Source organism: Eulemur rufifrons, chromosome 3 (assembly GCF_041146395.1).
Source record: "Eulemur rufifrons isolate Redbay chromosome 3, OSU_ERuf_1, whole genome shotgun sequence".
NCBI lineage: Eukaryota > Metazoa > Chordata > Mammalia > Primates > Lemuridae > Eulemur > Eulemur rufifrons.
In genome coordinates this window covers 45828974-45855795 of record NC_090985.1, presented here as the reverse complement: position 1 = coordinate 45855795, position 26822 = coordinate 45828974, and the positions used below count along the sequence as shown (strand labels likewise).

At 40.0% G+C, this 26822-nt stretch overlaps 1 protein-coding gene across 1 annotated transcript in view; it reads left to right on the top strand.

Annotated features, from left to right (window-relative positions):
* Positions 1 to 24501, top strand: part of SLC30A8 (solute carrier family 30 member 8) — a 31703-nt gene extending 7202 nt beyond the window's left edge. The window contains exons 2-8 of the mRNA XM_069466060.1: positions 95 to 294; positions 6563 to 6709; positions 10340 to 10493; positions 14313 to 14463; positions 16130 to 16235; positions 22868 to 23002; positions 24356 to 24501. Of these exons, the coding sequence (XP_069322161.1) occupies positions 95 to 294; positions 6563 to 6709; positions 10340 to 10493; positions 14313 to 14463; positions 16130 to 16235; positions 22868 to 23002; positions 24356 to 24501 (1039 nt within the window). The remainder of the gene's footprint in view (positions 1 to 94; positions 295 to 6562; positions 6710 to 10339; positions 10494 to 14312; positions 14464 to 16129; positions 16236 to 22867; positions 23003 to 24355) is intronic.
* The last annotated feature ends 2321 nt before the right edge of the window (positions 24502 to 26822 follow it).

The window sequence follows — 26822 nt, the reverse complement described above, 5'->3', positions numbered from 1 at the left end:
GTCTTAATAGCGGTTCCAAGAATGGGCAGGGCAGTCAGTGAGGTGCTTGTTTGCAACCATGTTCACTTCGTCCTTCTGTCAAACTCATCCGTAGTGTGGAACTCCAGCAGAAACCCGTGAATAAAGATCAATGTCCTGGAGAGAGGCCAGAGGAGCTGGAGTCAGGAGGCATCTACCACTGCCACAGTGACTCCAAGACCACGGACAGCAGGGAGAATGAGCAAGCCCATGCCAAATGGAAACTTTGTGCTGCCTCAGCAATATGCTTCATTTTCATGATTGCAGAGGTCATGGGTGAGTCGTTCTCAAGAATCCTCCCATTAAGCAAGCAAACAAAACTTTGCATCATTGTGGAAGGGTTACCTAAGTTCTTTTAAAGTAAGATTTAATATTTTCTGTTAGTATAAAGCAACAATATGCTCGTTGTAGATAAGTTGGAAAATAGAAGGAAATAAAATAAAATTCATCACTATCTCACATTGAAGCCATAGTCTCCAAACACATTATGGACTATTTTGCACAATATATTTTCCATTCATTGCTCACAGATTTTTTTTCATAATTGAGAGCATACTGAATGCTTTTGACCATACCATCAAATACTCCTCAAAAACATTTTTATGCCCAAATAATATTTTCTAGTATGCTCCACTGTAATATATTAATACATAACCATCTCTCTCTTGTTAGAAATTTGGGAAATTTTTTCCTGCTTATGAACAATGCTGCGATGAAAAATCTTAAATAAAATTCTGCCTGACTTTCTTGTTAATCCTTTTAAAGAGATTATTAAAAGTGGAAATAATTGATTGAAGGACATGAATATTTTTATTACTTCTTGATCCATATTGCCAAACTGCTATCCAGAAAGTTAAACAATTCATATACCTTCCACCTCTACATGAGAATGTTTCTCTCTCTGAATCCTTACTAGAACTTATTTTGATCTTTAAAACACCTTTGTTAATGTATAAATGAATGTTTTATTTTAATATTCATTTCTTTGTTACTGTTAGCATTTTTTGCATGCTTATTAATGATCTATATTTCCCTCTGTTAATGTGTTTCCTCCTTGCCTCTTAATGTCTATTGCTCATTTGTTTCATAGAAAACTTTGTAATTCTCCATACTGACCTCTGGGAGCTCTTTTGTTTTATTAGTTATAACTACTTTTACAGTTTGTTATTTAACCTTTTAATTTTTGTTTTGACTTAGAGAAGTTTTAAGTTTTACATAGGTAACTATCAAACTTTTCATTTTGATATGATTTATTTTGCTACTCTTTTACTATCTTAGTGCTTAGTAATCTTTTCCCATCTATTTAGAAGATAAATACTTTTTTATTTAAATTTTTGCATTTAATTTTTAAATCAATGTGAAATTAGATATATTGTGTGCTTTCAGGATGGAAAATTCTTTTTCTAAATAGCCAACAAAGTTTTCAGCATCATTTATGGAATAATTATTTCTCCCATTGATTTTTGATGTTTCTTTTACCATTTACCAAAATTTTATAAATAGTAGGGTCTGCTTCTAAGGTGTTTCATTGATCTGTGTTCTTATTCTCTGTCAGGAACATAATTAATGTAGATTTATATGTTATAACATCTGTTGTTTCCTCCTCATGATTTTTTATTTGACAGAAAAAAAAGTAAAGGCTATTCATCTCTGTTTATTATCATAATTAAAGATGAGAATAACTTTTTTCAGTTCTTCCTCAATTCCAATTATGACTTTCTTGGTATATAAATTAGTTTGGGAATATAATGTCTTTAAGGTTCTCAGTTTTTCCTCCAGGAATATGGTGTGTTTCTCCATTTATCCAGGAATTGAGAGGTGGCCAGAAGGGAGATGAGAAGGGAATTTCAGATGGAGGGGGCCAAATGAATATTACTCACTGCTGTCGTCTGGGAGATAGTAAATATCAAGCCTTACCTTGAAAGATTTCAAGTGGTAGGTCTGAAACAGAACAGAAAATCTACATTCTTAGAAATATGGGTGCCGCTTTTTGTAGTAGACTGCTATTTCCTGTTCAGCAAGCTTTCTCAAACTCTTTCCTCTGCTTGTAATTCTGGTCCTCCTGGCCTGAGAACCTCATGCTTACAGGCAAGGATGGGTGTGAGATACCAAACTGGACTGATCAGAGTCTGTGGGTCTTTATATAGAGAAGTTGGAAGAAAGCTCGCTCTCTTTCCTGTACAAATAAATACTAAGCTGAAATCATATGGGCCTAGAATTTCCAGAGGTCCACCTTTCTTGCTAAAGGGAGGACGTCTTTCTTCAACAAAATAATAAAAAGCAATGGGTGGAGACAAAGCAGAGCCCCAAGAACATTATTTGAACCTTAGGATTAGACTGCACCTGATGCATTCTCACCCAGATTATTTCTCAGTTACGGGAGCCAATATATTATCATTTTGTTGTTATTGTTTAAGTTAGTTTGGGTCAGGCATTTATGACTTACAGCTGAAAGAGCCTATCTAAGGGAGGGGTGTAGGATGAAAAGTGCTTAATGAAGAATATAGTTAGAATGGTCATTGGGGGTGTCAAAAAGGGCTGGGGCCCAGCTGGTGAATGTGGATTCATTCTGTAGACCTTGGGGAGTAATTGACATTTTGCATAGGGAGAAGCTGATCACAGAGCTGTATTTAGGAGAGAGGTTGCCGCAGGGTACAGAGCTGATTGTAGGAAGAACTAGGGAAGGGTATAAGCATGTGTCTACTCTTAATGGGCCTTATAGTTTATTGAGTTGGGACTCTTTCTGATTGCTTGTGAAAATTTCTCACTATAGAAAGGCTATAAAGAGGAGTAATGTTGCAGATGTACACTGTGTGAATGGATAAACATTCAGACACTGAGAACTCAGAAACACAAGCTCAAGTATGGAAGACATTGGGAGTGGCCAGGAAGAGGCATCTGAAATAGGACTATTCACAGTTACACAAGAAAGCAGAAAAAGCTAGATTGCTAGATAAGAATACAGAGCTGGGAGCAGGCTGGGAATATGGTAAGTATCTCAGAGTGGAAAAATTCTCTCTTATTAAGAGAAAGACATAGCTAAGTGGTGTGTTAACTTCATATTTTATTGATCAGGGTACTTTGTCCTACAGCCAGAATGTCTCAGTGGCTCTGGCCACTGATATTTTTTGAGGCTCTTGGTATTAAAAATTTAAGAAATGTCAAAACAGGACCGTGAAAACTGTGATATATTTTAAATACAGTAAGACCTCACTTAATGTCATTGATAGGTTCTTGGAAACTTTGACTTTAAGCAAAACAACATGTAACAAAACCAATTTTACCATAGGCTAATTGATAGAAATAAATTAAGGTCTATGGCATATTTCTGGGCAAAAAACATCATCAAACTTCTAAATAAAGTCCAAAACACTTCTAATATTAAACATTGAGATAAATGTGAGCTATACATACATTTCATAAGGATGAAAACAAACACGATAATTATTTACACACTTTTTGGTAAATGTAAGGAGCACCTTCTGCCACCACACAGTTCAAAAACAATCACAGATATGGCAGACTGTGTGCTTTTGTCTCACATCATTTATTGTTGTGCATTTGTGTGATTATCACACATTTTATGAATTTTTTTGTTAATTATTTGTCTTCATTCATTCATACCTTCATTCATTTCCTTACCCGCTTATTCCATTTCAGGGTCGCGGGGGGCCAGTGCCTGTCCTGGAAGTTCAGGGTGTAAGGTGGGAACAGCCTGGACAGGCTACCATCCCGTCACAGGGTGAGCTCACACACAGCCACACTCACTCAGACTGGGACCATGTAGACATGCCAGACCACCCAAGGGGCACATCTTTGGTATGTAGGAGGAAAGTGGAGAGAGAAAACCCACCCAGACATGGGGAGAATGTGCCAACTCCACAGACAGTGGCCACACGGGAATCCATTTTCGTCTCATCAACATTAGAACGAAATGGTGCTGGCATTTTAAAACGATGTTATTTGAGGACCTGCTGCACTCGTTAAATAATAACTTGATGAGTTTTTGACATAACATACTATATAGTATAATAATGCTATTCATAAGACAATTAAAGAATTTTAAAAATGTGGAGTCATAGCATACGCTGGTATAGCCCAGTGATGGGACACAAGGCTTATGTCGTCAGAGTAACATTTACATCTTTCAGTCCCGTCAGTAAGTCTCTACTCCCCACGGACACCCTCATGGGGACTTAATGACAGCTGTTTCACTCTGAGGTGGTGTATGCATATGAGACCCAGGCCCAATGGCTGGCCTGCGCTCCTGCTGTCACCTTCACCCCTCTGGCCCTAAGTAGGGTCTGTTCTGGGACCGAAGCCTTTCTGTGCCTCTCCTCTCTTGTTATAAGTGCTCCACTCTCCACATCTTGCCAAGTATTCCAGAAATACAACTGCCACTGCCTTAGTCCCTGCCATTATCATAATTTCCTTCAGCTATTACTGTTGCATCTCAACCTCTCCTCCGTCCAGGTCATCTTCCGTACTGCTGGCAAAGATCTTCCTCTTAATTCAGATCTGAACATGTCACGATCTTAACACAAACATCAAAAGCAGATCCCCTTAAGTCCACAGGATAACCTCTGAATTCCTTGGCTTGACATGAAATACCCCACACAAGGGTCCCCAACCCAATTCCCAGTCCACTTCCCATTCTTCCTCCTGCTTTTCCAGAAAGGTGCCATGTTCTTTCATTTCTCTGTGTTTTTGTTCCTGCTCTTATCTCTTCCTGAAAAACTCTTCTCTTCCTGCTAATTCTTACCCTTCTCTGTGCAAAGTTCCTTGATGCTGCCAGTGAGAGTGATCTCACAGGGGCTCTCTGATCCCCTGGCCCATTAGCCTGTTTCCAGGATGGTATTAGACAAGGAGATCACTGAAGAGGGGTTGTGATTTGTTTATCTTTGTATATACCCTATTTCTATACCATGCACAGTAAGGGATCGATAAATGCTGGCTGGATAATTGAATTATTTGTCAATAATACCCCATGCTTTCAGAAGCAAATGCAAGTTTAGTCACAGACTACCTCCTGCAAACAGTTTGCTCTGGAAGATTCAGCAATGATTGCTCACAATTTTCTGGATGGTTCTCATAAGTAGCTTTGATGGTTGCAAATGATTCCCAGTTCCCAGATCTCCATATTAACATGCTTCTTCCAAAGCAAGCCCTTTTTCTTTCTCAGGTGCCTCCTGACACAGCTGAGCCTGTTGCAGAAACCCTACAAGACTTCATTTCCTTGACTTCGACTATAATTTCAGCCCAGCACATAGAATCATCATCACTCATTGCTGTGGTTGCCACATACTGCTTATCTGCATGGAGTCATTCTCTGGGCAAGAAATAATGCATTATTAACACAGTTTTATCATCAGGACCAAGTTTGGCAGATAGAGCAACATTAGAGGATAATTGGAAAGACAGCTGATTTGTTAGCAAAATGTTGCTTTTTGGCTAATGAATCATTCCAATTTTTGCACTGACTGTTCAGTAACAAGCTTGAAGATTACTTTGCTTCAGCCCATTAAACCTTGACAAACCAGTTATTAACTACAGCTAGAGCCAATGGTCTGTGGGGATTATTGCAATTATGAGCCATCTATGTAATTTTTTAAAATCATCAGGTGAGACAAGGTGAGTCTGATGATGGCAGGGCTGATGGCTGACAGTCTGTGCTGCTTTGTAGTACACAAGGCAATAAACAGCTGCCGGGAGAACCAATCAGTCAGCAAAAGCTCTTTGCTGGAAAAATGTAGTAAGAGCAATAAAGGTTATTGCTCTCAAACAGCAAACCCTGTTTGGGAAGGAAAGGGCAAGGTTTTCCTTTAACTTCTATTTTGGAGGCTGGAGGTCTTTTCTCAAAGGAGAATTAGTGGGATATAGAGGGAGCACATCAAATAAAGAGAAAAGCCAGGCAGGACTCTCATGGCTTGGGTCCAACTCCTATGCTTTACTGGATTTATTGGGCACTCAAGATGCCCATTGGAAGGTTCCTGCCCTTTCTCCTTTCTGGCTCCTCGCTGTTTATTACAGGGATCTCCAATTCAGGTGGATAATATAAATTAACAGAGCATAAGGAAGGGGTAAGGCCATGGTAAAATTATAAGTCAAATAAATACACATCTGTGGGCCAGATTGCCACATATAAACAGGAGTCCAGGACCTCAGTCTGGATTATGAGATTCTTTGAATCTGGCCTCTAGCTCTCTAGCCTGATCGTCTCGTGTTCCCTTTTTGAATCCTTATGCCCCAGTCTAACTGGAGTGTTCTCCAGATGTGCCCCATACTTTCCAATCTGTCCGTTTGTTACTCCAGGAATGGCTTCTCCCTTGAAATTAATTTCCACATGTTCAAATCCTATCCACTCTCTGAGTCTCAGTTTCTTTACTTGTCAAACTGGAAAGAAGAGGATTAAATCAATGTTAAGATTTCTTTCTCTTCAAAAGTTTTGCGAGTCTGTGGCATTTTCACCAACTACGGTTAGTATGCACAGGAATCCAGTTGCCTTCTGGGGCCTTAAACCCGTGTGCTATTCTGCACCCCCTAGGTGGGCACATCGCCGGGAGTCTCGCTGTTGTCACCGATGCCGCCCACCTCTTAATTGATCTGACCAGTTTCCTGCTCAGCCTCTTCTCCCTGTGGTTGTCATCGAAGCCACCCTCGAAGCGGCTGACTTTTGGGTGGCACCGAGCAGGTACAGTTCATTGATTGAGCAGTTGACACAGAATTAGTGGTGCAGAGCTAAACCAAGAGTGAGAATGGAAGATGAAAAGCAAAGCCTTGTGCAAAATCCCCTTAGAGACACATCTCTGGTTCACAGGGTGAAATAAAGGTGTGTGTGGCAATGTGTGTTCTCAGTATTAATTCAGCTAACAGCCAGATTAATGGTGCTACCTCTACTCCTATGGCACAATAGGAACATGTGTGTCACTTTAGCAACCACCCTCCCAGGGTCTCTGTATGTGGTAACAGCCATGATACTGTTCATTAAATTACCCTGCATCTCTGGAAGGGCACGCAGGTAGGGGCAAAGCATTTGCCATATTGCAAGATAAGGCAGAGAGGGCCCAAGAGAGTTACAGAGATTGAAGACCTTCTCATAGTGGAGTTGGGAATAGAACGTGGACTTTCCTGCTTACACACTGCATTTAACCATTCAGTGAGTGGCTCAACTGAACACCTCGCTCAGTCAGTCAACAATAACAGCAAAAAAAGGAAGGAGGAGGAGGAAGAGGAGGGAATGAAAGAACTTCTTCTTTCTTGGAGCTGGTTCTTGCACTGAGTAACTGCTTGCTCTTGTCTAGGAAGTGGCCCAGTTCACAATAAGGGCTTAGTGTCTGGGAAATGTTTACTTTGGCTCATTTTTCACAACCCTCCCTCCCTGACCCATCGTCCCCCCAACCCCCCACAACTCCACTTCTCTGTGTTATTCCCTGTATCAGCTGGAGGAGATTCTGGCTGAGTGTTTTGTGCAAATCATCTGAACAAATAGTCACAATTCCACATTTTCACACTGGTAAAGAAAGTCCTTGTAAAGCAGTCTGAGGGCAGAGCAAGGGTGGCCAACAAGGCCAGGCTTCCATGAAGATGCAGACACAGACAGGACCACAGCTCGTAGACTGACAACTGTGGACTGTGGTTTTTCAAGTTTCCAATGGTATCATGACAGGTGTTTTGAAATGCTTTCTCTTTGACATTCACAAAGAGATGAGGCAATAAACAACAATAAAGAGGGTTTGTGACAATGTGATCTATGAATGCTTTTGCCAGTTCCCAAACTGAGCTACACTTGGAAAACATGTACCTTTGGCTGAGCACCCATCGTTTGTCTGTATAAAGTTTTACATGTACTTGACCCTTCTGATACTATTGTTCAAAGCTGTTTTGTAAATGTAGGATGAACTAAGAATTTGTATTACTACTTTTATTTAGTCATCCTGGCCATGGGAGTCCATAACCTGTTTACTAGAACTCTCTGCTATGAGGGAGATATTCTATAATACAGAGTATAATGTAGTCATTGAGCACATTAAACGTGCCTACTGCTACTGAAGAACCACATTTTTAATTTTACTTAATTTCAAATTCAATAGCCGCCCATGACTGATGGCTACCATATTAGTCAGAATCTCTATAGATATATGGGTGAGTCCAGCACACCTACAGAATGGTCTGGCCAACCTGATGACCCCTGCTAGCCTCACAGTTTTCTTAGCAATCATGGTAGCACTTATTGATGTTTCCTCATGTGTTTCCTTTTCTAACTAGTGATTTCTGGATTTCTGACTCTTTGTTTTGTCCTATGTTTAGATCTGACTCCTGATTCTTGCACTTGGCATTTGGGCTTTATCCACCAAGCTCTTGTCTCACTCTACCTCTTTAATCATGGGTTTAGACTTGGACACAATCTACTTTCATATCTTCACTTGGATTCTCACGGGTAGGAAGCACATAACTTGATGGCTACAAACTGATCTCTGTTTCTGACTAACTAGAAATTCTTGGGCTTGGTCCTCATAAACTTCTGCAAAGGGTGGGTTTAAATAGCTTGATTAGACTAATAAAATAATAACCCCTTGAGTGTTTGCTATAGGTTGCATTAATTTCCTAGGGCTGCCTTAAAAATGTACTACAGATTGGGTGGTTTAAATGACATAAATTTATTGTTTCATAGTTCTGGAAATAGAAGTCTGAGATCCAGGTGTCAGCAGGGTTGGTTCCTTCCGAGATCTGTGAGGGAGAATCTGTTCCACGCCTCTCTCTCAGCCTCTGGTGGTTTGCTGGCAGTCTTTGTCATTCATTGGCTTTTAGATCTCCACTTTAATCTTTACATGATATTTTCCCTGAGTACACGTCTGTGTCCAGATTCCCCTTCAAACAAGGGCAGCAGCCATACTGGACTGTGGGCCCACCCTACTCCACTATGACCTCTTAACTAACTTCATCTGCAATGACCTTGGTTCCAAATAAGGTCACAATCTGACATACTGACGATTAGCACTTCAACATACGAGTTTTGGAGGGACACAATTCAACCCATAATATATGTCAACTTGTTATACATATATTCTATTATCATAATACGTACTTTATAGATAAGGAAACTCAAGTAGGTTAAGTTACTTGTCTGATGTCACATAGCCTGTCACTGGCAGACCATGTATATCTGATACTTGAATTCATGCCCTAAACATCTGTACCGGTATTTCCCGGAGTGTGAAGAATGTTCCCTGGATGGTTAGTCAGAGCATTTTAAGTGTCACATGGGCAATAATTATACACCCTAACATGTATTAGAAAATATAAACTAATTTCATGGATAACTTTGTTTAGGAAGAAGCTAAGTGTAAAAAGTGAATTTTTTGAAGGAAAAATAAGACAGGTAGCTGGTGGGTATGGCAGAAATCACGAAGGTTGTTTGTAAATGACTCAAGTCTGGGCAGTAATCAACACACATCGACTAATGATACATTACGTTACTCTGCTTTAGAGGGGACTTAGGTGGGATTAGTGTAAAGGAGGAAGAACAAATTATGGAACGTGCCTGACCCCTGATTCACAGAATGTTTCTAACTCTTGTGGGGTTTTACAAGCGATCTACAAGGTTGGGGTAAAGATCAGCGGGAGGTGTTAAGGAACTCTTAAATGAGCAAATGTAACTTTCCTCTGGTGGCAGATTGAGCACTATCTTGCCTTTAAATATTAATATTAATGTAAATGCTCCCATTCTGATGCTTCTTTTTCTTACTGTTGCTCTTAAAATACAGTTAGAGTGTTGATAAGCCTCTGAGCTCTCCTCTTTGTTTATAACATGTTGGGTTGGCAAATAAAACTCATTTTCATCAAGTGCTCTCTGAAGCTTTCCGTTTTTACTATTTTATTCCACGGAAGGTGCCGATACTTGCAAGTCATAAATGTTTTATGGGGAAATTAAGAGTTTCTAAACACATTTTACTCTTTGCGTCTCATTATTTCATCTCTTAATAAGTTTCAATCATTTTAACACCTGTTTAAATGAAAATCCCCGAGGAAAACAGGGAGGGCAGGCAGCAACTAATATGTTCTAAAAATTTGCTGGAAATTACTTAGTAATGTGAAGCATAATGAACTCAGACGCTGGTGTTTTATGAATGCCACATTAACATAAAGTGCCGTATCTTAGTTTTAAAATCGATTCACACCTTTACTTTGTGAATCAGAGTGAACTCATTTGGAGTCTCATTTTTTGAGGGGGGAGGGCAAAGACTCTTATGGCTCTTGTCGAGGGGTGGGTAGGTGATAGAATTGTTTGTGTGGGGGTGTTTTTGTGTGTTTGAATCCCTAGAGATCTTTGGCGCCCTGCTGTCCGTCCTGTGCATCTGGGTGGTAACTGGCGTGCTGGTGTACCTGGCGTGTCAGCGCCTGCTTCATCCCGACTACCAGATCCAGGCAACCGTGATGATCATCGTCTCGGCCTGTGCAGTGGCAGCCAACATCGTGTAAGTCACCCCTGCACGGTGTCCCTGAGGCTTATCTTGAAATCTGTCTGGACAGACTTTTTTTCTCTTTTAACTCAAAGTGTTTGAATGGGTCTAGGACTGAAAATGAGGCTGGATGCTCTGGGTTAAACTAAAGGGTGTTTTAATACTGGCTTCTCCTAACTACCATTTTGAAAGTTTCCAATGTGCTGGAGACTGGGCTAGGATGTTTTCATATACGCTATCAAGTTTAATGTTCATCACACCCCTAATCTACAGATTAGGAAACCGAAGTTCAGCGAGGTTAAATACATTGCCAATTAGGTAGTACAGAGCCAGAATTTGAATCCAGATCCACAGACCCAGAACTGAGCTTCGAGGCACCCATTCTGCTCTCTCATGTATGTTGATAATTCCATATGGGATGTGACTAACTCCCATAATTTTTGCCAGGTGAGCAGATTATGAGTTCCCAGAGAGTTAGGTTGGAAGAGACCTTAATGTTTATCTATTTCGTTCTTCCTTCTACTTTTGAATTCTCCTTTCTGACATCCCCATAAATGGTTATTAGATTCATATATTAATATCTTAATATTTTCTACTTTCTTTGCCTCAGAAATAGTCTATTTTATCTTTGCATAATTGTGATTACATGAAAATTCTTCCTTAAGCTCTGTTAGCTAAACTCTCCCTTTCATTTCTACCTGTCGGTCCATTCTCTTAACCAGGCAGTTTTAAATCATTCTTACAGGAGATGGTCACATGTTCCTTGCCATATTGGTCTGTCCTTCCTTACTCAAGTAGTTCATTTGGCAATGGGGTTTTGAAGCTAGGGCTTTGATCCCTTTGGGTAAATTTTTTCCTTCACATTTGATAGTCTGATTCCAGGCAAGTCTACTTAAAACTCCAACTATTTAGCTAGCTAGCTAGCTATCATCTACCATCTATCTACCTACTATGGGTGGTAGACAGAATAATGATCCTCCCCCTGCAACCCAAGATTTCTACATCCTAATCCCTGGAAAGTCTGAGTATGTTGACTTACATGGCAGAAGGAACTTTGCAAATGTGATGAAGGATACTAAGATGTGGGGATTATCTTGTATTATCCAGGGGAGGCCATGTAGCCACTAGGGTTCTTAGAAGAGGGAGGCAGCAGGTCAGATAGGAGAGAAGATGCTGCCCTGCTGGCTTTGCAGTTGGAGAAGGGGGCCTGGAGTCGAGGGATCTAAGTGACCACTAGAAGCTGGAAAAGATAAGAAAATGAATTCCCTCTGGGAGCCTCCAGAAAAAAATGCAGTTCTATAGGCTCACTGACCTCCAGAAATATAAGATAACAAATTTGCTGTTTTAAGCCACTAAGACTTCATAGTAATTTGTTACAGCTGCAATAGGCAAATCATATAGCATCTATTTACTGTCTACCTATCTAGCTTGCAATGCAAGTTGATACATGTGAGGCGGGTATTTACATGAAAGTGAAGAAGACAGTGATAGAATGATAATATTTTAAACAGTGGATTTTTAGCAAGGGCTCAATAAAATCTCTGGAATTTGAGGGAGAGCTGAGTGTGTAGACTTTGAAAAAAGTCCCCAGGTCATTCTAATAGCCTTACCTCTTACTGGCTCAGTTCCCCACCTCTTAGAACATTGCTCAAAATCTCTGAACTAAACAATAAGAAAAGTAGTGTTTGGTCTACTGTCACCAGCTAGATCCCTATCTCCAACCAGTTAACTTGAAAATGTGTTCCACATTGGCACTGGAAGAAAAAGTGTGAGCAGATCAATGAAATCTATCAACTCCAGGACACAAATAGGCCAGAGCATGTGTCCTGCTGACTGGGGGTCAATAATGCCATCTTTGCATAAGGAGAACAATATGTCCTCAAGGTAGCAGGGAGAATAAAAGTATTAATTTCCCGAGAGTCATATGTCGTAAAGCTTGTGTCAATGCTACACAAAGATGGAGGCTATACCTTGCCGACTACCACATCAATCTGGGACCTCAATGATTGGGTTTCGTCTTCTAAATAGATACCATCCAGATTTTCTTTTTATTGCAACTACTTTTGAACATTGACCTTAACATTGAAGGTGCTTTTTACACTTAGAAAGGAGAATCACTTGAAAAACTCTGCAAATAGATATTTATGGATAAAAATGCTGAGTGACTATAGTGTTTTCTCCAAGAACTGGGATTATAGGTTTCAAGTGCTGCTAGATGCTCTGTTGCCTGAATATAGAGATGCCAGAATTACAATTTGAGAATAAATCTATTCATTAGGGACCCAAAATCAAAACAGAAAGTTCCAACAAAAGTTGTGAAGGGATTCTAGGATGAAGGTTACAGACAGAGCCTTAAGGCTATTGTCAGCTAAGTTTTCTCTGCCTGAAAGCTTCCCTCCCCTCTTTGCCTATTTAACTGTAGCATAAGTTTTTGAATTCAGCTCAGTTGCTCTGTCTCTCTTACTAAATCAGACCCCTCTGTTGTACTATCCGTAGTATTAGTACTTGGTAGACTTGTAATTAGAATTTTCCATTTGTGTGTGTGTATGTGTGTGTGTGTGTTTAATCTCTGCCTTCTCCATCATATTTAAAGCTACATTGGGGAATGACCACGTCTGTTTTCACTCATCTTTATGGCCCAAGCATTTAACAGTACATAACATATGAGTCCCTAAAGTAAGTTTTCTTTCTCTCTCTCTCTCTCTTTTTAATGAAATGAGTAAAAGAATGAATGACAATGTGATGAACACACATGGCAGATCTAGAAGAGGGTCTATGAACTGTCAGCTGTATCAGGTTGTTTAAAGAACCTTAAGTGTTAACTCCTATGTGAGAGTGAATTTCTACTCAAACACTGACAATCTGAAAAGTATACATTCTGTAAGGATAAAATTTTGGTGGATAGCAGTTATTTCACTTTGTGGTGATAGCCTGAGGTTTAAAAGATACTCTACCTGCAAACAGACTGGGATATATGGTATTGAACAATATGTTTAATTTTCCTTAATCCTTTGTTCCAAAATGTTCAGAAAGTGTTTCCAGGCAAAACACTCCTTGTTGACTGTCAGTGAAAAGGTTCTCATTTTACCTTTAGTCCAATACCTCTTAAAGGTGTAGATAAATGGAATCAGGTACATAATTTATAGTACCCACAACTTGTCACTTTGACTTGGATGAGAGATGCTAAGCTTTGTAATATGTATGTATGTATATGTACAAATACAAGAATGTTTATAATATGTATTATAATATGTATGATATTTCTACCTCTGAATAAATATAAGCATAGTACTGTCATCACTAGACATTAAAAAATTGTTCAAATTTCAAATTTTAATGGAAATGAACAAAATTAAGTAGAAACAAAGATAAAACCCAACTTTGATGAAATTCACTACGTATTTTGTTTTATTTTCTCTGCTGCAATTTACATTCAAACCCCCTACATTTAATTAAGCTTCCACCAAAGCTCAACTTTAAGCCTAGCTCAGAGCCTCACATTTCGTAGACCCTCAATGAATTCCTCTTCATTGTCAAATTCTTGACTTTCATCTAAAGAGTGATGCTCTCCAGTTTTAATGTTAAACAGAGTAATATTAGGTGAATGAATGAGAAAACAGGTGAATCTTCATAGTTTGTTCTGGTGTAAAAATTTTAAAATCCTATGAGACACGTGTGTTCAAACATTAGTTTAACGTAGTACATTTTAAAGAATAAATATTTCAACTACCTGCCATTTTGGATAATGCATGCTATAGCCAACTTTTCTATTATGCTGCATATGTTTTTAAGGGTTAACCTCATGTATGCCAAGAACATTGTTCTCTCTTCCAGACTAGCTATGGTTTTACACCAGAGATGCTTCGGCCACAATCACAAGGAAGTGCAACCTAATGCCAGTGTCAGAGCAGCTTTTGTACATGCCCTTGGAGATCTATTTCAGAGTATCAGTGTGCTAATCAGTGCACTTATTATCTACTTTAAGGTGAGTATGTTTGAGTTTACCCACTGTCATAGTAATTCTATGGATTAGGTAGTACAGAAGTTGACCCTCCAATATTAACTTAAAAGAGGGTAGACAGCCTATGTTTGCCTATACAAACTACTTCACAAGATTAAAATAAACAAATGAGAAAATAACCAAGGCCTGAAATCTTACACTCTCCCAAATTCCTAAGAACTATGTCTTTAATTGCTGGGCTGTCAGTCTTTCAAGAAAACAATTTCTTTTGTCATGGTTAAGATGAACAGCAAAGAAACCATGAACACCTTAGGGTTCTTGGGTTGTAAGCAATGCAAAAGATCTCTGGCTCACTTAAGCAAAAAATATATTTACTAGCCAAAATTTGTTGGTTGTATTCCTGGGCAGAAATCAGTGTAGAAATAAGGGCAACTATTTAAATCTAGATTTCAGAAACTAGCCAACTCCTATTCTAGGCACTATGCTGAAATAAATGTGTCTCAGCCAATTTGTTTCCTCTTCTGGTCACTGCTGAATATTAATATTTCTAGGAAGGGGAGTCCAGTTGATCCAGCTTGTGTCTTGTACCTGCTACATGGCTAGGGGGAGTTTAGAGAACCTGATTTATTATTCCACCAATAGTACCCACAATGGCGGAAGAGTTAACTTCTCCCCTAAAAGCCAGGGTGCTAATGAAAAGTGGGAATGAATTGGGTAGGCCTCTGACCCTAAATAAATAAATATTCATTATGGGTCTCTACCTGGTAATACCAAGAACTAGATAGGGTGGGTTGGGGAGGAGCAATGAAAGAGAAGAGAATTTAGCTCTGTTTGTATCATGATTGTCTCATTTGTAAGAATTCTTTACTATTTTTCCTAAAAAGTGAAAGCGTATAAGTAAAAATTACAAGGACATATCTGAACTCAGTGGAGCAAAATGATCACTGAAAGCTTTAAGACTAAGGCAAAATAATTCAAAACTGTAAGGACTAGTGGAGTTTGAGAGACCTCTTACAAAGCTTAGGTTGATGCTGAGTTTCTTAGAGCTAGTGGGGAACAGACTTTTCTGTGGCATAGAACTTCATCAAGGATGGAAAAGCAGGTGTTTCACCCCAAGACCAAGGGCTCCAGTAGGAGAGAGAGCAAGGATGCTCTCTTGGCTCCTACCTTTAAGACTGTATTGAGGATGCCTGTGTCGAGTATGTGTCACACTTGAGAGGCAAAGAAATAAACTCACCCCAGTCAGTGAAGACCAAAGTCTAGCTATACGTTGGCCATATACAACCTCTGAGCAAATGATATCCTTTCTTCTCCTCGTCTTAATTAAGGACAAAAAGTCATTGGACATTGTGGGCATATTTGCGCATATTTTCATCCCATACTCTGTACTTTTATTAACGTGAGAGAAGTTAAATCAGGCTTCCTGAGAGTACACTTGAAAAGATTTTTCTTTTTAATCCTTAAATTACGGGGAGATCACGTCCTATGGTCTCCCCTCTTTAGTAGTTTTGAGCAAAAAGGAAGGATTGAGGCTACAGAAAGAAAGTCTTGCCTCTGGGCTGAATGTCCTGTCAGGATAGTGAATGGGTGCCAGGGAGGTAAGGAAACAGGGAGGTTTACTTATTTTATTAATCAGACTTTCTGAATGGGAGGTATGCATTCAGTTAACCAAAGTCCCTGTATTTTCTAGCCAGACTACAAAATAGCCGACCCAATCTGCACGTTTATCTTTTCCATCCTGGTTTTGGCCAGCACCATCACTATCTTAAAGGACTTCTCCATCCTACTCATGGAAGGTAGGAGTGATTTTGTTATTATTCCCAGGGTCAGTGTTTTCTCTTCCCTATGATCACAAAAGGCAATGGCTGCAAGCCATGCTCAGTGTTGACTTGTGTTATAGGGAAAATTTAAATGGCTAAGGAATTTTTGTGAAAACAAATGTTTGGCTTTTATTCGTATGGGAACAAATAAAAAGAACTGGCTTCTATTTTTGCTCCAGCAACTGTTACATGCCACAGTGTAAAAACAATAATTATTACAAACACTATGAGGGAGATACTGCAAAAATATAAATTATTTACTAAATATACCTGGAAAAGACCTAAGAAAGGTTATATAAATCTACCCCTCAGGCAGCACTATGGCTAAACATTTTAGTGAAATTGTATCTCATAGTTCAAGAACACCAGGGTGAGTCTTTGTTTATTTGTTCAGCAAATGTTTACTGAGCCCCAACTGTGCTTGACAGTGTGCTCAAAGCTAGAGTTACAGAGGTGAGCAAAGCAGAGCAAAGCATTGTCCTCGTGGGGCTAAAATCCCAGTAAGGGGAGAGGGAGATTATTCAAATAATTACACAAAAATGGAGTAGTGGTTTAAGTGCTGCAAAGAAGAGGTGTGGGCCTTTTCTTGGGGAGTTTAACATGGCTGGGGAGTAGGAGCCAGTGGTCACAGAGGCTTTGCTGAGGCCCACTCTGACTCCAGATAGGATGTTAGGCTTCTTAACTTCATTTCCATAGCCAGAATCCAGCCTTGACTCTCCCGGACTTGTGGAATCCCTACTTGGCTCCTTGGGATTTCTGATTACACAGGATCAGATGACATAAATAACCTTCACTGCCAAGAAATTCTTTCTTATGGCTAAAGAAATTCTTTCTTACTGACTGCCTCTCCTACCCCTATTCTGCATTTTGGTGATTTTCTTTTCATTTGGCATAAAGATTTTGAAGAACTGCTGGTTTCTGCCCTTTCTGGGCCACATCTTTGCTGGTAGAGTTAGCTCACAGAGACACCTTATGTAGTTGAAAAAGCAAGGTCTTTGTATCAAACACACCTCAGTTCCAATTCTTGTCATGCAAGTTTCTAGCTGTGGGACCTCAGGTAAGACCCTTAACTTCCCTGAACTTCAGTTTTTTTTAACTCAGAAATGGGAATCCAACATCCACCCTACAGTGTTGTTGGGAGGATCAGATGAACTAAATGGTATAATGTCTAAAACTGTGGTCACCAACCCCTGGGGCATGGACCAGTACAGTCCATGGCCTGTTAGGAACTGGGCTTCACAGCAGGAGGTGAGCAGAAGGCCAGTGAAGCTTCATCTATATTTACAGTTGCTCCCCATCACTAGCATCACCTCCTAAGCTCCACCTCTCCCCATCCCCATTCATGGAAAAATTGTCTTCCATGAAACTTAGGAACCAGGCTACACAGTAGGAGGTGAGCGAGCTGAGCAAAGCTTCATCTGTATTTACAGCTGTTCCCCATTGCTCACAGAGCTCTGCCTCCCCCCTGACCCACCCCTTGTCCATGGAAAAATTGTCTTCCATGAAACCAGTCCCTGGTGCCAAAAAGTCTGGAGACCACTGGTCTAGAACACAGTAGGTACTGAGGAAATGGAAATTCTCAGCTGGCTTTTTTGGTTGACTAGAATGTAGGAAATATGAAGCTAAGTTGTGGAGGTGAGCCCTGTACTGTAGCCTCACACAAAGAAATTTCCAATGCTTGGTCACAGATTGTGCCCATAGCCCTGGTCAGCCATCAGTGCTGATGGCCTCAGAAGGACCAGAAAAGAGAGTCCAGAACAAATCCTTCCTCAGTAGCAGGAAAACTACTCAATGGTGGTTGAAATGGGAGAACTACTGATTCCCAGTGATGTCCTCTTGGAATGTTAAAGTATATTAGAGACACCAGGTACGTGATTATATTTGCAAGGTGATTAATCATTGCTGCACTGACTATTTGCAAATGAAATGTGACATTATTTCTATTCTACATTCCAGGAAAACAGGTATTATGAAACACTTACCTAAAACCCTTGTTAGACTAAGCCAGCAGTCCTCAGACTTTAGTGGTACCAGAATCACTTGGAGGTTTGTTAAAATGCAGATTGCTGGGCCCACCCCCACAGTTCTTGGATCTGTAGGTCTTGGCTGGGGGGACAAGAGAGGTGAGAATTTGAATATCTAACAAGATGCTGATGGTCCCAGAATCTGAATCACACTTTGAGATCCACTGGACTAATCTTTTCATACAACTTAAGGGATTCCTATATGATGGCACTGAGAATGTCACCTGGAAAATTCAGTCAGACCTAGAGGGTTGCATCCTATCAAATGTCCAGATGATTGAAAATATCCAGACATTAGCTGAACTTTTCTTTTCTGTCCAGCACATTTTGACATAAGGTAGACACAGTCTCAGAGTGCAGTTGCCTTCAGTGACAGCTCACACTTCATTAGCATTCACGGTTGAGTATTCATTTAAGGGTTTGTTCTTGGTGGGCAATAAAATGGTTGAAAGGTGATAGTGTTGACAACAGTGAAATGGATAATGGAGTCGAATATCATGGAATAACACGTGAACTTTCTGGCTCCAAACATGAGAATCTTTGGTTTTTCAAGTCACAGATGCACTCATTTTCCTTCCTAAGGGCCAAGGGCTGACCTGCAGCTGTTGTGGCCATTATGGAAGTTATCTACTTAAAGAGGGTACAAGACAAGTTGGCACACAGTTTGAGATGACTTATATTCCACTCTTTCTGTCTCAGTATAGCTCTTACCTGGATACTATCTTTCTTATTTTATTCAAGGAGAAGTGAAGATATTGGGCTACCTCAGCTAATTATTGAAACTGGAAGATAACTCCTTTCTGGAAGACACTTAATTTTTAAATTAGGTTTTCAGTTCAGGCACAGTAGCTCACACCTGTAATCTTAGTACTCTGGGAGGCCAAGGCAGGAGGATTGCTTGAGGTCAGGAGTTCGAGACCAACCAGCCTGAGCAAGAGTGAGACCTCCATCTCTATAAAAAAAATAGAAAAATTAACTGGGCATGATGGTACACTTCTATAGTCCCAGCATCTCAGGAGGCTTAGGCAGGAGGATCGCTTAAGCCCAGGAGTTTGAGGCTGTAGTGAACTATGATAGCACCACTGTACTCTAGCCTGGGTGACAGAGGAAGACTCTGTCAAAAATAAATTACATTTACAAATTAAATTAGTATGAAATAATACTTGTACTTAGTGAAATTTTAAAATAATATAGAAAAGTATAAAATAATAAGAAAAAAGTCTCCCCATATTTCCACTTTGATTTCTCAGTCCCATTCTTCAGGGGTAACACCTATTAATAAGTTGATATATCTTTCCAAATATATTTATACATTTATATATACATACATGTATATATGTATATGTATGAATGTGATATAGAGGTGTATATTTTTTACTAAAAATGGGATTACGTGTTGATTCATATTTTGTTCTGAACCTTGCTTTTTTCTCTTGGAGATCTTTTACATAGATACACCCCATTCTTTTTCATAGCTACAATTACTCCACTGTATGGAAGTACTGTCTTACGATGCCATTACAAATGATGGTGTAATAACCACTCTTGTACATATATTGTTAGTACTTGTATATCTGTGGAATAATTCCAAGAAATAGTATTGTTGTTTTAAAACTTAAACTTATGTGCATTTTAAAATTTTATAGATATTGCCATTTCTAGCAAAGATACCACATCAATTTCTTTCCCACCAACAGCATATGAGAACAACCATTTCCTCACATCCCTACCACCACTGGGTTTTATCAAGCTGTTGATTCTTTTCTAATCTGATAGGTGAAACATTATATCTTATTGATTTTAAATGCGTTTCTTTATGGGTAGTATTGAGTGGTTTTAAAAACACATTTATTAGTCTGGAAAGTTATTTTTTTAAACACCAATTTGGATATTTTCCTGGATGCATTAATATTTTCCCAGACTACCCCCAGTTAAAGAGGTTTCTAGGATGTGGCGGAGCACTGAGGCCAGTGTAGGCATGCCTCTTGCTTGTCAACATCACTTCCTAGAGTAAAATAAGTCATGGCAGGTTTGTGTTCTCCATCATAATAAAGAGATGAAGGAAGGAATAGAGAAAAAGGGTAGTGGGATTATGACTTCATCTCAAAGGTCCTATGTGAATTGACAGCAGGTCTTCAAAGGGTCAACTGAAAGTCCCTCCTGCAAAATGACATACATTAGGCATAATAGTCGCCTTTTTGATTGAAATACCTAGACTCTAGTATTTCCATGACACTTGACACTCAGAGCATGGACATTAGAATCTGACATCCCTGGTTCTGCCACTTATCTGTGTGGCCTTAGCAATGTTTCTTAACCTCTCTGATCCCACTTTTTTCTCTCCTACTTAAATAGAAAATTGTAACATTGATAACTAGCTCCTAAACTTCTTAGGATAATTAAATGAGATAATTGCTATAAATAACGTGATTAGCACAAACCTTATACATGGTAAGTCTTCAATAAAGTTTTCTTCTTATTATTACAATATCACAATGTTACCCATGGCTTCTGAGGCATGAACTCCTTTAATCTGTTTTGCCACTCATAGAGTGAAAAAACATGTTGACCAGCTCTTTGTTACTTCCCTAAAACATTATGAAGTGGGAATAAACTCAGCTCAAATTGTAGAGAATTCTGAGCTAGCCCCAAGGAGGAAATCCCCCATGGGCAAGGTTTTTAACTCCTGAAAAAGGAGGGTTAAGTATTCCCTATTTCTTTAAATAGGTGGTTCGTGGCTCTAGCTGCTCATTACAATCATCTGGGAAGCTTTAAAAAATACTTACACCTAGCGATTCTGATTTAATCGTCTGGGGTTGAGGCTGGTTTTGATACTTTTTAATGTGTAGCCAGGCTTGAGAACCACTTCAAGGCAGAGCTGCAGAGACTTATAAATGTTAGTGTGATGGTTCTCAATTTTGGCTGCATGCTACACTCCCCAAACGAGCACTGATGCTGGGTCTTACGCACAGAGATTCTGAATCAATTGGTCTTGGGTGTTAACTTGTTCATCAGGATTCCTAAAATCTCTTCTGGTGATACTGATGTGCGTCCCAGGTTGAGAACCACTCCGAAAACCTGTAGATTTCAAAGCCTCATCCACAGAAATTTTCTTTAGGAGGTCTGGAATGGAGTTGTGGCATATTTATTTTAAATAAACACCACAAATGTTTGCATTGTATATATGTAGTTGAAGTAGAGGCTTTAAATGGGTTGTACTTAGAAATCTCTTCTACAGCATCCTCTGTGGATTGTCATTAGTTGACAGGTATTTTCCTATCTCAGCAAATGGCTTTACCATTGTTGTGTGGGTTGAATCAATTTAAAAATACTTTTTTAAAATATTGAGCTGATGTCTGTTTTACTGTTTCAACCGACCTTTGGCTCTATTTCTCTCTCTGAAGCTAGCCAGAGCAAGTGTTGTTACATGTTCATATTCTCTCATCTTCCATCTGACAAATCTTGCAACATTTGAAAACAGTGTTCATAATTCCCTTAGCCTTTTCTTCACAGGCTACAGACAACCAGCTCCTTCAGCCCAATAGAATAGCCCGACTCCTCACCTTCCTTTGTGCCCTAAAATGTTCCTTTAGAAACAAGAATGACAGTCAAACTATTATATTCTGTGACCCAGACATTAAATACCTACTAGTGTAGCTAAAATAAAACTTACAAACCATATTATAAGTTGGTGTGTCATTAGGATCCACTACTAACACAACTCACTAAATGACCTGTTGGATAACTAGCACTTGTGTAGCATTACAGTTTACAATGATCAGATATTTTCTGATTTGCTCCTCAAAGAACTCTGTGATGTACATGTTGTTCTTTTCACCCTTATTTTACTACATATGTGCTGAGCCTCAGAGAAATTCTGCCATTTGGGTAAATTCACAATAGTTGTCAGAATGCTAACCTATGATTATTTCATACCAAATCCCATGTTATTTCATTTTGCTTTCCAGAGTGTATATAAAGATAATTGGGAAAAGCACAATTAGTTTTAATTTTTTCTTCCCCCCCGCCTTTTTTTTTTTTTTTTTTTTTTTTGACAGAGTGAGACTCTGTCACCTGGGCTAGAGTGCTATGGTGTCAGCCTAGCTCATAGCAACCTCAAACTCCTGGGCTCAAGTGATCCTCCTGCCTCAGCCACCCGAGTAGCTAGGACTACAGGCATGCACCACCACACCCTGCTAATTTTTCTATTTTTAGTAGAGAAGGGGGACAAGGGTCTCATTCTTGCTCAGGGTGGTCTCCAACTCCTGACCTCAAGCGATCCTTGGCCTCCCAGAGTGCTAGGATTATAAGTGTGACAAAAATTAGTTTAATAATATGCCCTAAAAAGTAAGGATAATTATTGTTGGTTATTGCATAGTAAATTCTGCAAATATTCTGTCTGTGAATTTTTGATGGATGGTAAACCCTTCAAAATGGTCCAATGAATCCGATCTGTACACATCTGCAGTAAGAACCCAGAAAAGGGAAGGGCACACTGATATTTTGGAGAGGACTTTGAAGCCATTTCTTGATGAGCTGTGGTTTGTGGAATAACAGTAGCCTTCCGCTCTTACCTCTTGTCAGGCGTGCCAAAGGGCCTGAACTATGATGGTGTGAAAGAGCTCATCCTTGCAGTCGACGGCGTGGTGTCTGTGCACAGCCTGCACGTCTGGTCTCTAACAATGAACCAAGTAATTCTCTCGGCTCATGTTGCTACAGGTCAGTGAGTTCTATAAACACCCTGGACAAAATTCAGTCCTTGCCCTGTAAAGGCAGTAATTTCCCTTCTTTCAGTACAGCTGTTTGACGCTGCCCGTCAAAACAAATATAAAGTGTTTTGCACCACCCAGGGCGTTTGAAACCAATCTGCTTATTGATGTTGTCATAGCAACCATAATACTGATGCCATCCTTGGGGCTGACTGTGAAGGGTAGAGAATAGACAGAACAAAGGGCTAAGATTCAACCTCACCTTCAAGGCCTTGAACTCTAAAAGTTCAACTTTATCTGTTTGGCTTGGTGCCCTGTCAGTCAAATAATAGGAACCAATTCAACAATTAATCCTAACTGAGTATCTCCTGTGTATAAGATGCTTTGCCTGATGCTAAGATAGAAAGATGAAAGAGACACAGGCCCCATCCTTAAAGTTATAACAAGCTAAGAGATGTGCTAATAGGAATTATGGTGGGTCCTTCACCGTATGGTTAGACATTCTGTAACCACATGAGATAATTCTTATGATATTGGGTTTTTGCTAAAAACTACTTTTTTCCAACCAGAAGGTGATTTTGTCCACGATATGTCCTAGAGCTGGGATAATAGGCAGTGGGAGGTCTTTCACTGCCTCAGGAGAGAGCTCAAGCCAAGGACAATACGTTTGGCTGCTAAAAAATGACTCAAGAAGTTACCTCGGGGCAGGGGACAGGAACAGCGGTGACAGTCATTTGAGGACTGTGCTTTCTCAGACATCCTCATCATCTCTAAGGGGCTCAGGTCTGGCTTCAGGGAATTTACAGCATTCACTACACCAATATTTCATTTCAAATAAAAGAGTCTAGTAAACAATCAGGTTACTGTGGAGGGGACTTTACAGCCTCCTGATACTATTTGGGACAGAAAAAAAAGATGGCAGGGAGGGTCGCTGCTCTAAGAAAGATCTGTGGGGAGCTCTAAATGTTTCCTGGTTCCTGTCATTAGCCTTGATATAAATTCTGATTACATACAAGACCTGCAACCCAAAGACCCCAGGGAGCTAGCAAGCAGGGCTGGATAAGAAATTGCAGTTCTGTCTTGCATTTTTCCAAGGCTCTTCTCCCCTTCCATAGTTAGCTCCTAGGAGTGCCAGACTCCAGAGATGCCCATGCACAGGATAGTGACGGGGTACTTTGCTACAACAGAATTTCCCCTGCCTTGCCCGTGTGACAGTAGCTGATTGTCAGAGCCAACATGGCTTCGTCTGAGTGCTAGGCCTGTGCCCCACCAGGTCAAAGACAAAGGATTTGAAAGCAGAGTAGCAGCAGTCGCCCATGTGTGTGCAATCCGTGCTAATGCCACTGTGGTTCTTTATCAACAGCAGCCAGCCAGGACGGCAATGTTGTTCGAAGAGAGATTGCTAGAGCCCTCGGCAAAAGCTTTACCGTGCACTCACTCACCATTCAGATGGAATCTCCAGCTGACCAGGACCCCGACTGCCTTCTCTGTGAAGACCCCCGTGACTAGCTCAGTCACAATATCAGCTTCCCAAGTGTGATGTCACTCTCAAACTTGCTGCTATGCAGTTTCTAGATCATAAGAAAAGAAGAAGCAAAGGAAGAAATTTAAGAAATTCATGTCACAGTGCAATGCACATCTTATCCTTTATTCAGCTTCACCCACCATGAACAAAGATACATTGAGATCCATCAATCGATTGGATTATATACTCATCAGTAGTGTGTTCAATTATAGGAATGTGTTTATAGATTATTCCTGAGAGGGGCTGAAATAATAGCTGTTTATAATTATAGGCAATAAGGAGTTCATCTCCCTTTCAATAATGCATCCTGAGAATGAGTGGGTAAAGCTGAACTCAGGAAAGTCTTGCCAGGAATCAGTGGCAGGGAGAAATAGTCACAAAATTCCCCCCAAACATGAGAAACAAAAATAGTAAGAGCCAAGACAGGGATCAAAAAGAATCTAGAGGCTGACACCCCATAAGAACTTGATTCTCCCACCCAGCTATAATAGGATTTTTTTCTACGCTGAATTTGGACCATCTATATGTGTGAATATACAGAGAGGCTAACCTTTATTTCTCTGTCACATTTTGGCAATAAATCCCTCTTATTTTTAAATTCTGAATTGTTTATTGCAAAACTTCATATAATGACTGTTCAAAAGAAACTATTTCCACCTGGAAGAGTGCTCAAATACTGGGACCAACCAAAGAATGTGGTTGTGGAAACCCAGAGATCTCCAAGAAGAGCCTACAGAAACATCCAAGTTCACCCCAGCAAGTTGGTGCCACAGATAATTTAGATATTTACCTTCAAGGAGGAAGAAAGCAGATGCAATGAATTAATTCACTCCACAAGCAAGATCTGAGCCCCACTTTGTGCTACAGGCGTTATGCTCAAAATTGGAGCTCTAAAGAGGAACAGGATGCAGTGGGTGCTTCTAAGTCCTGGTTGTAACTCAACACCACCTGTGGAGCGTAACTAAAATAAGACGTGCAAGCTGACATGTTGGAAATCCTTGGTCTATGGGTCTAGTTTGGAACCTGGACTTCTCCATTTTTTTAAAGTTACCCAAGGATAATTGATTCTAAAGAACCTCAACCACAGTCACCGAGCATGGTAGTAGACATATACCCAGACAACTACAACAGTATCTGGAATTGCAATGATGTGGTGGGGTATAAAGGGAAAGCAATGAGTATTGCTGAGTGGGCATGGCCAGCGAGGCTTCATGTCATTGAGGTGACAGCCACTTTGGCTGGACTTTGAATTATGTATGGAAATTCTCCAGGCAGTTGAAGAAGGGAAGGGCATTCTAGACAAAAGGAAGACTATGTGCAAGGCATGCTGTATGTTTGTCTGTTGGTTTTTCATTCCAAAAAGAAAACTGCATGTGGCAAAGAATGCTCTCAACTCTGTAGTTTTTAAAACTCTATAAATTTTGCAACTTCATGATTATTAATATTGTAGAGAACAGGAGTTATGTCTTAGATGATTTTTATGTCATCGTTAGCCTCTAGCAGTGTGCTGGAAACCTAGCAGGCATTAATAATTGGTGAGGCACTGACTCTGGGGCTATTTGTGGGCCTTGTCATTATTTTTCATTTACATTTGTATTTTTCTGAAATTTGAGGGCCAAGAAAACATTGACTTTGACTGAGGAGGTCACATCTGTGCCATCTCCGCAAATCAATCAGTGCCGCTGAAACAGCTACTTAGCATTCTGCTGACGGCTTTCCTTGCTCAGTGAAGACAAATATACTTGTCCCCCCCCCTCAGTGAGCACGTTTAGACAACCGGGATCTGAGCTGCTCAGGTTCCTAATGTCTGCTGCTACATCTGGCTCTCAAGATGGAAGCGAGGATTCACGCCAAATCATTGCTCCTGTCTCATGGGCCACTGAATGAATGGTTTTGCTTTTCCATATTTTGTGCAGGACAGGGCCCCGAAGACCAGATGACCTGGCAAATCACACGTTCTAGTGTAATTGTTTGATTCTGCTTCCTTTTTAAAATTATATTGAGATTTGATTTTATGTCAGAAATGCACTCAATGTCAGGTAATCTTAAGGGAGAGAGATTTGTGTGGCAACCAAAGGAATTGTCCCATGGCCCTGGGCTATTTCTGCTATTTCCCTGAAATTCTACTTTTTTAGTCTGCTAGACTGAAAACGCTGAATGTGGAGTATTACTCAGCCATGAAAAATGGTGAACCTCTTGTAACCTTTTGTAACAACCTGGATGGAACTGGAGACCATCCTCCTAAGTAAAATATAGCAAGAGTAGAAAAACAAACACAACATGTACTCACTATTGGAACTAAATG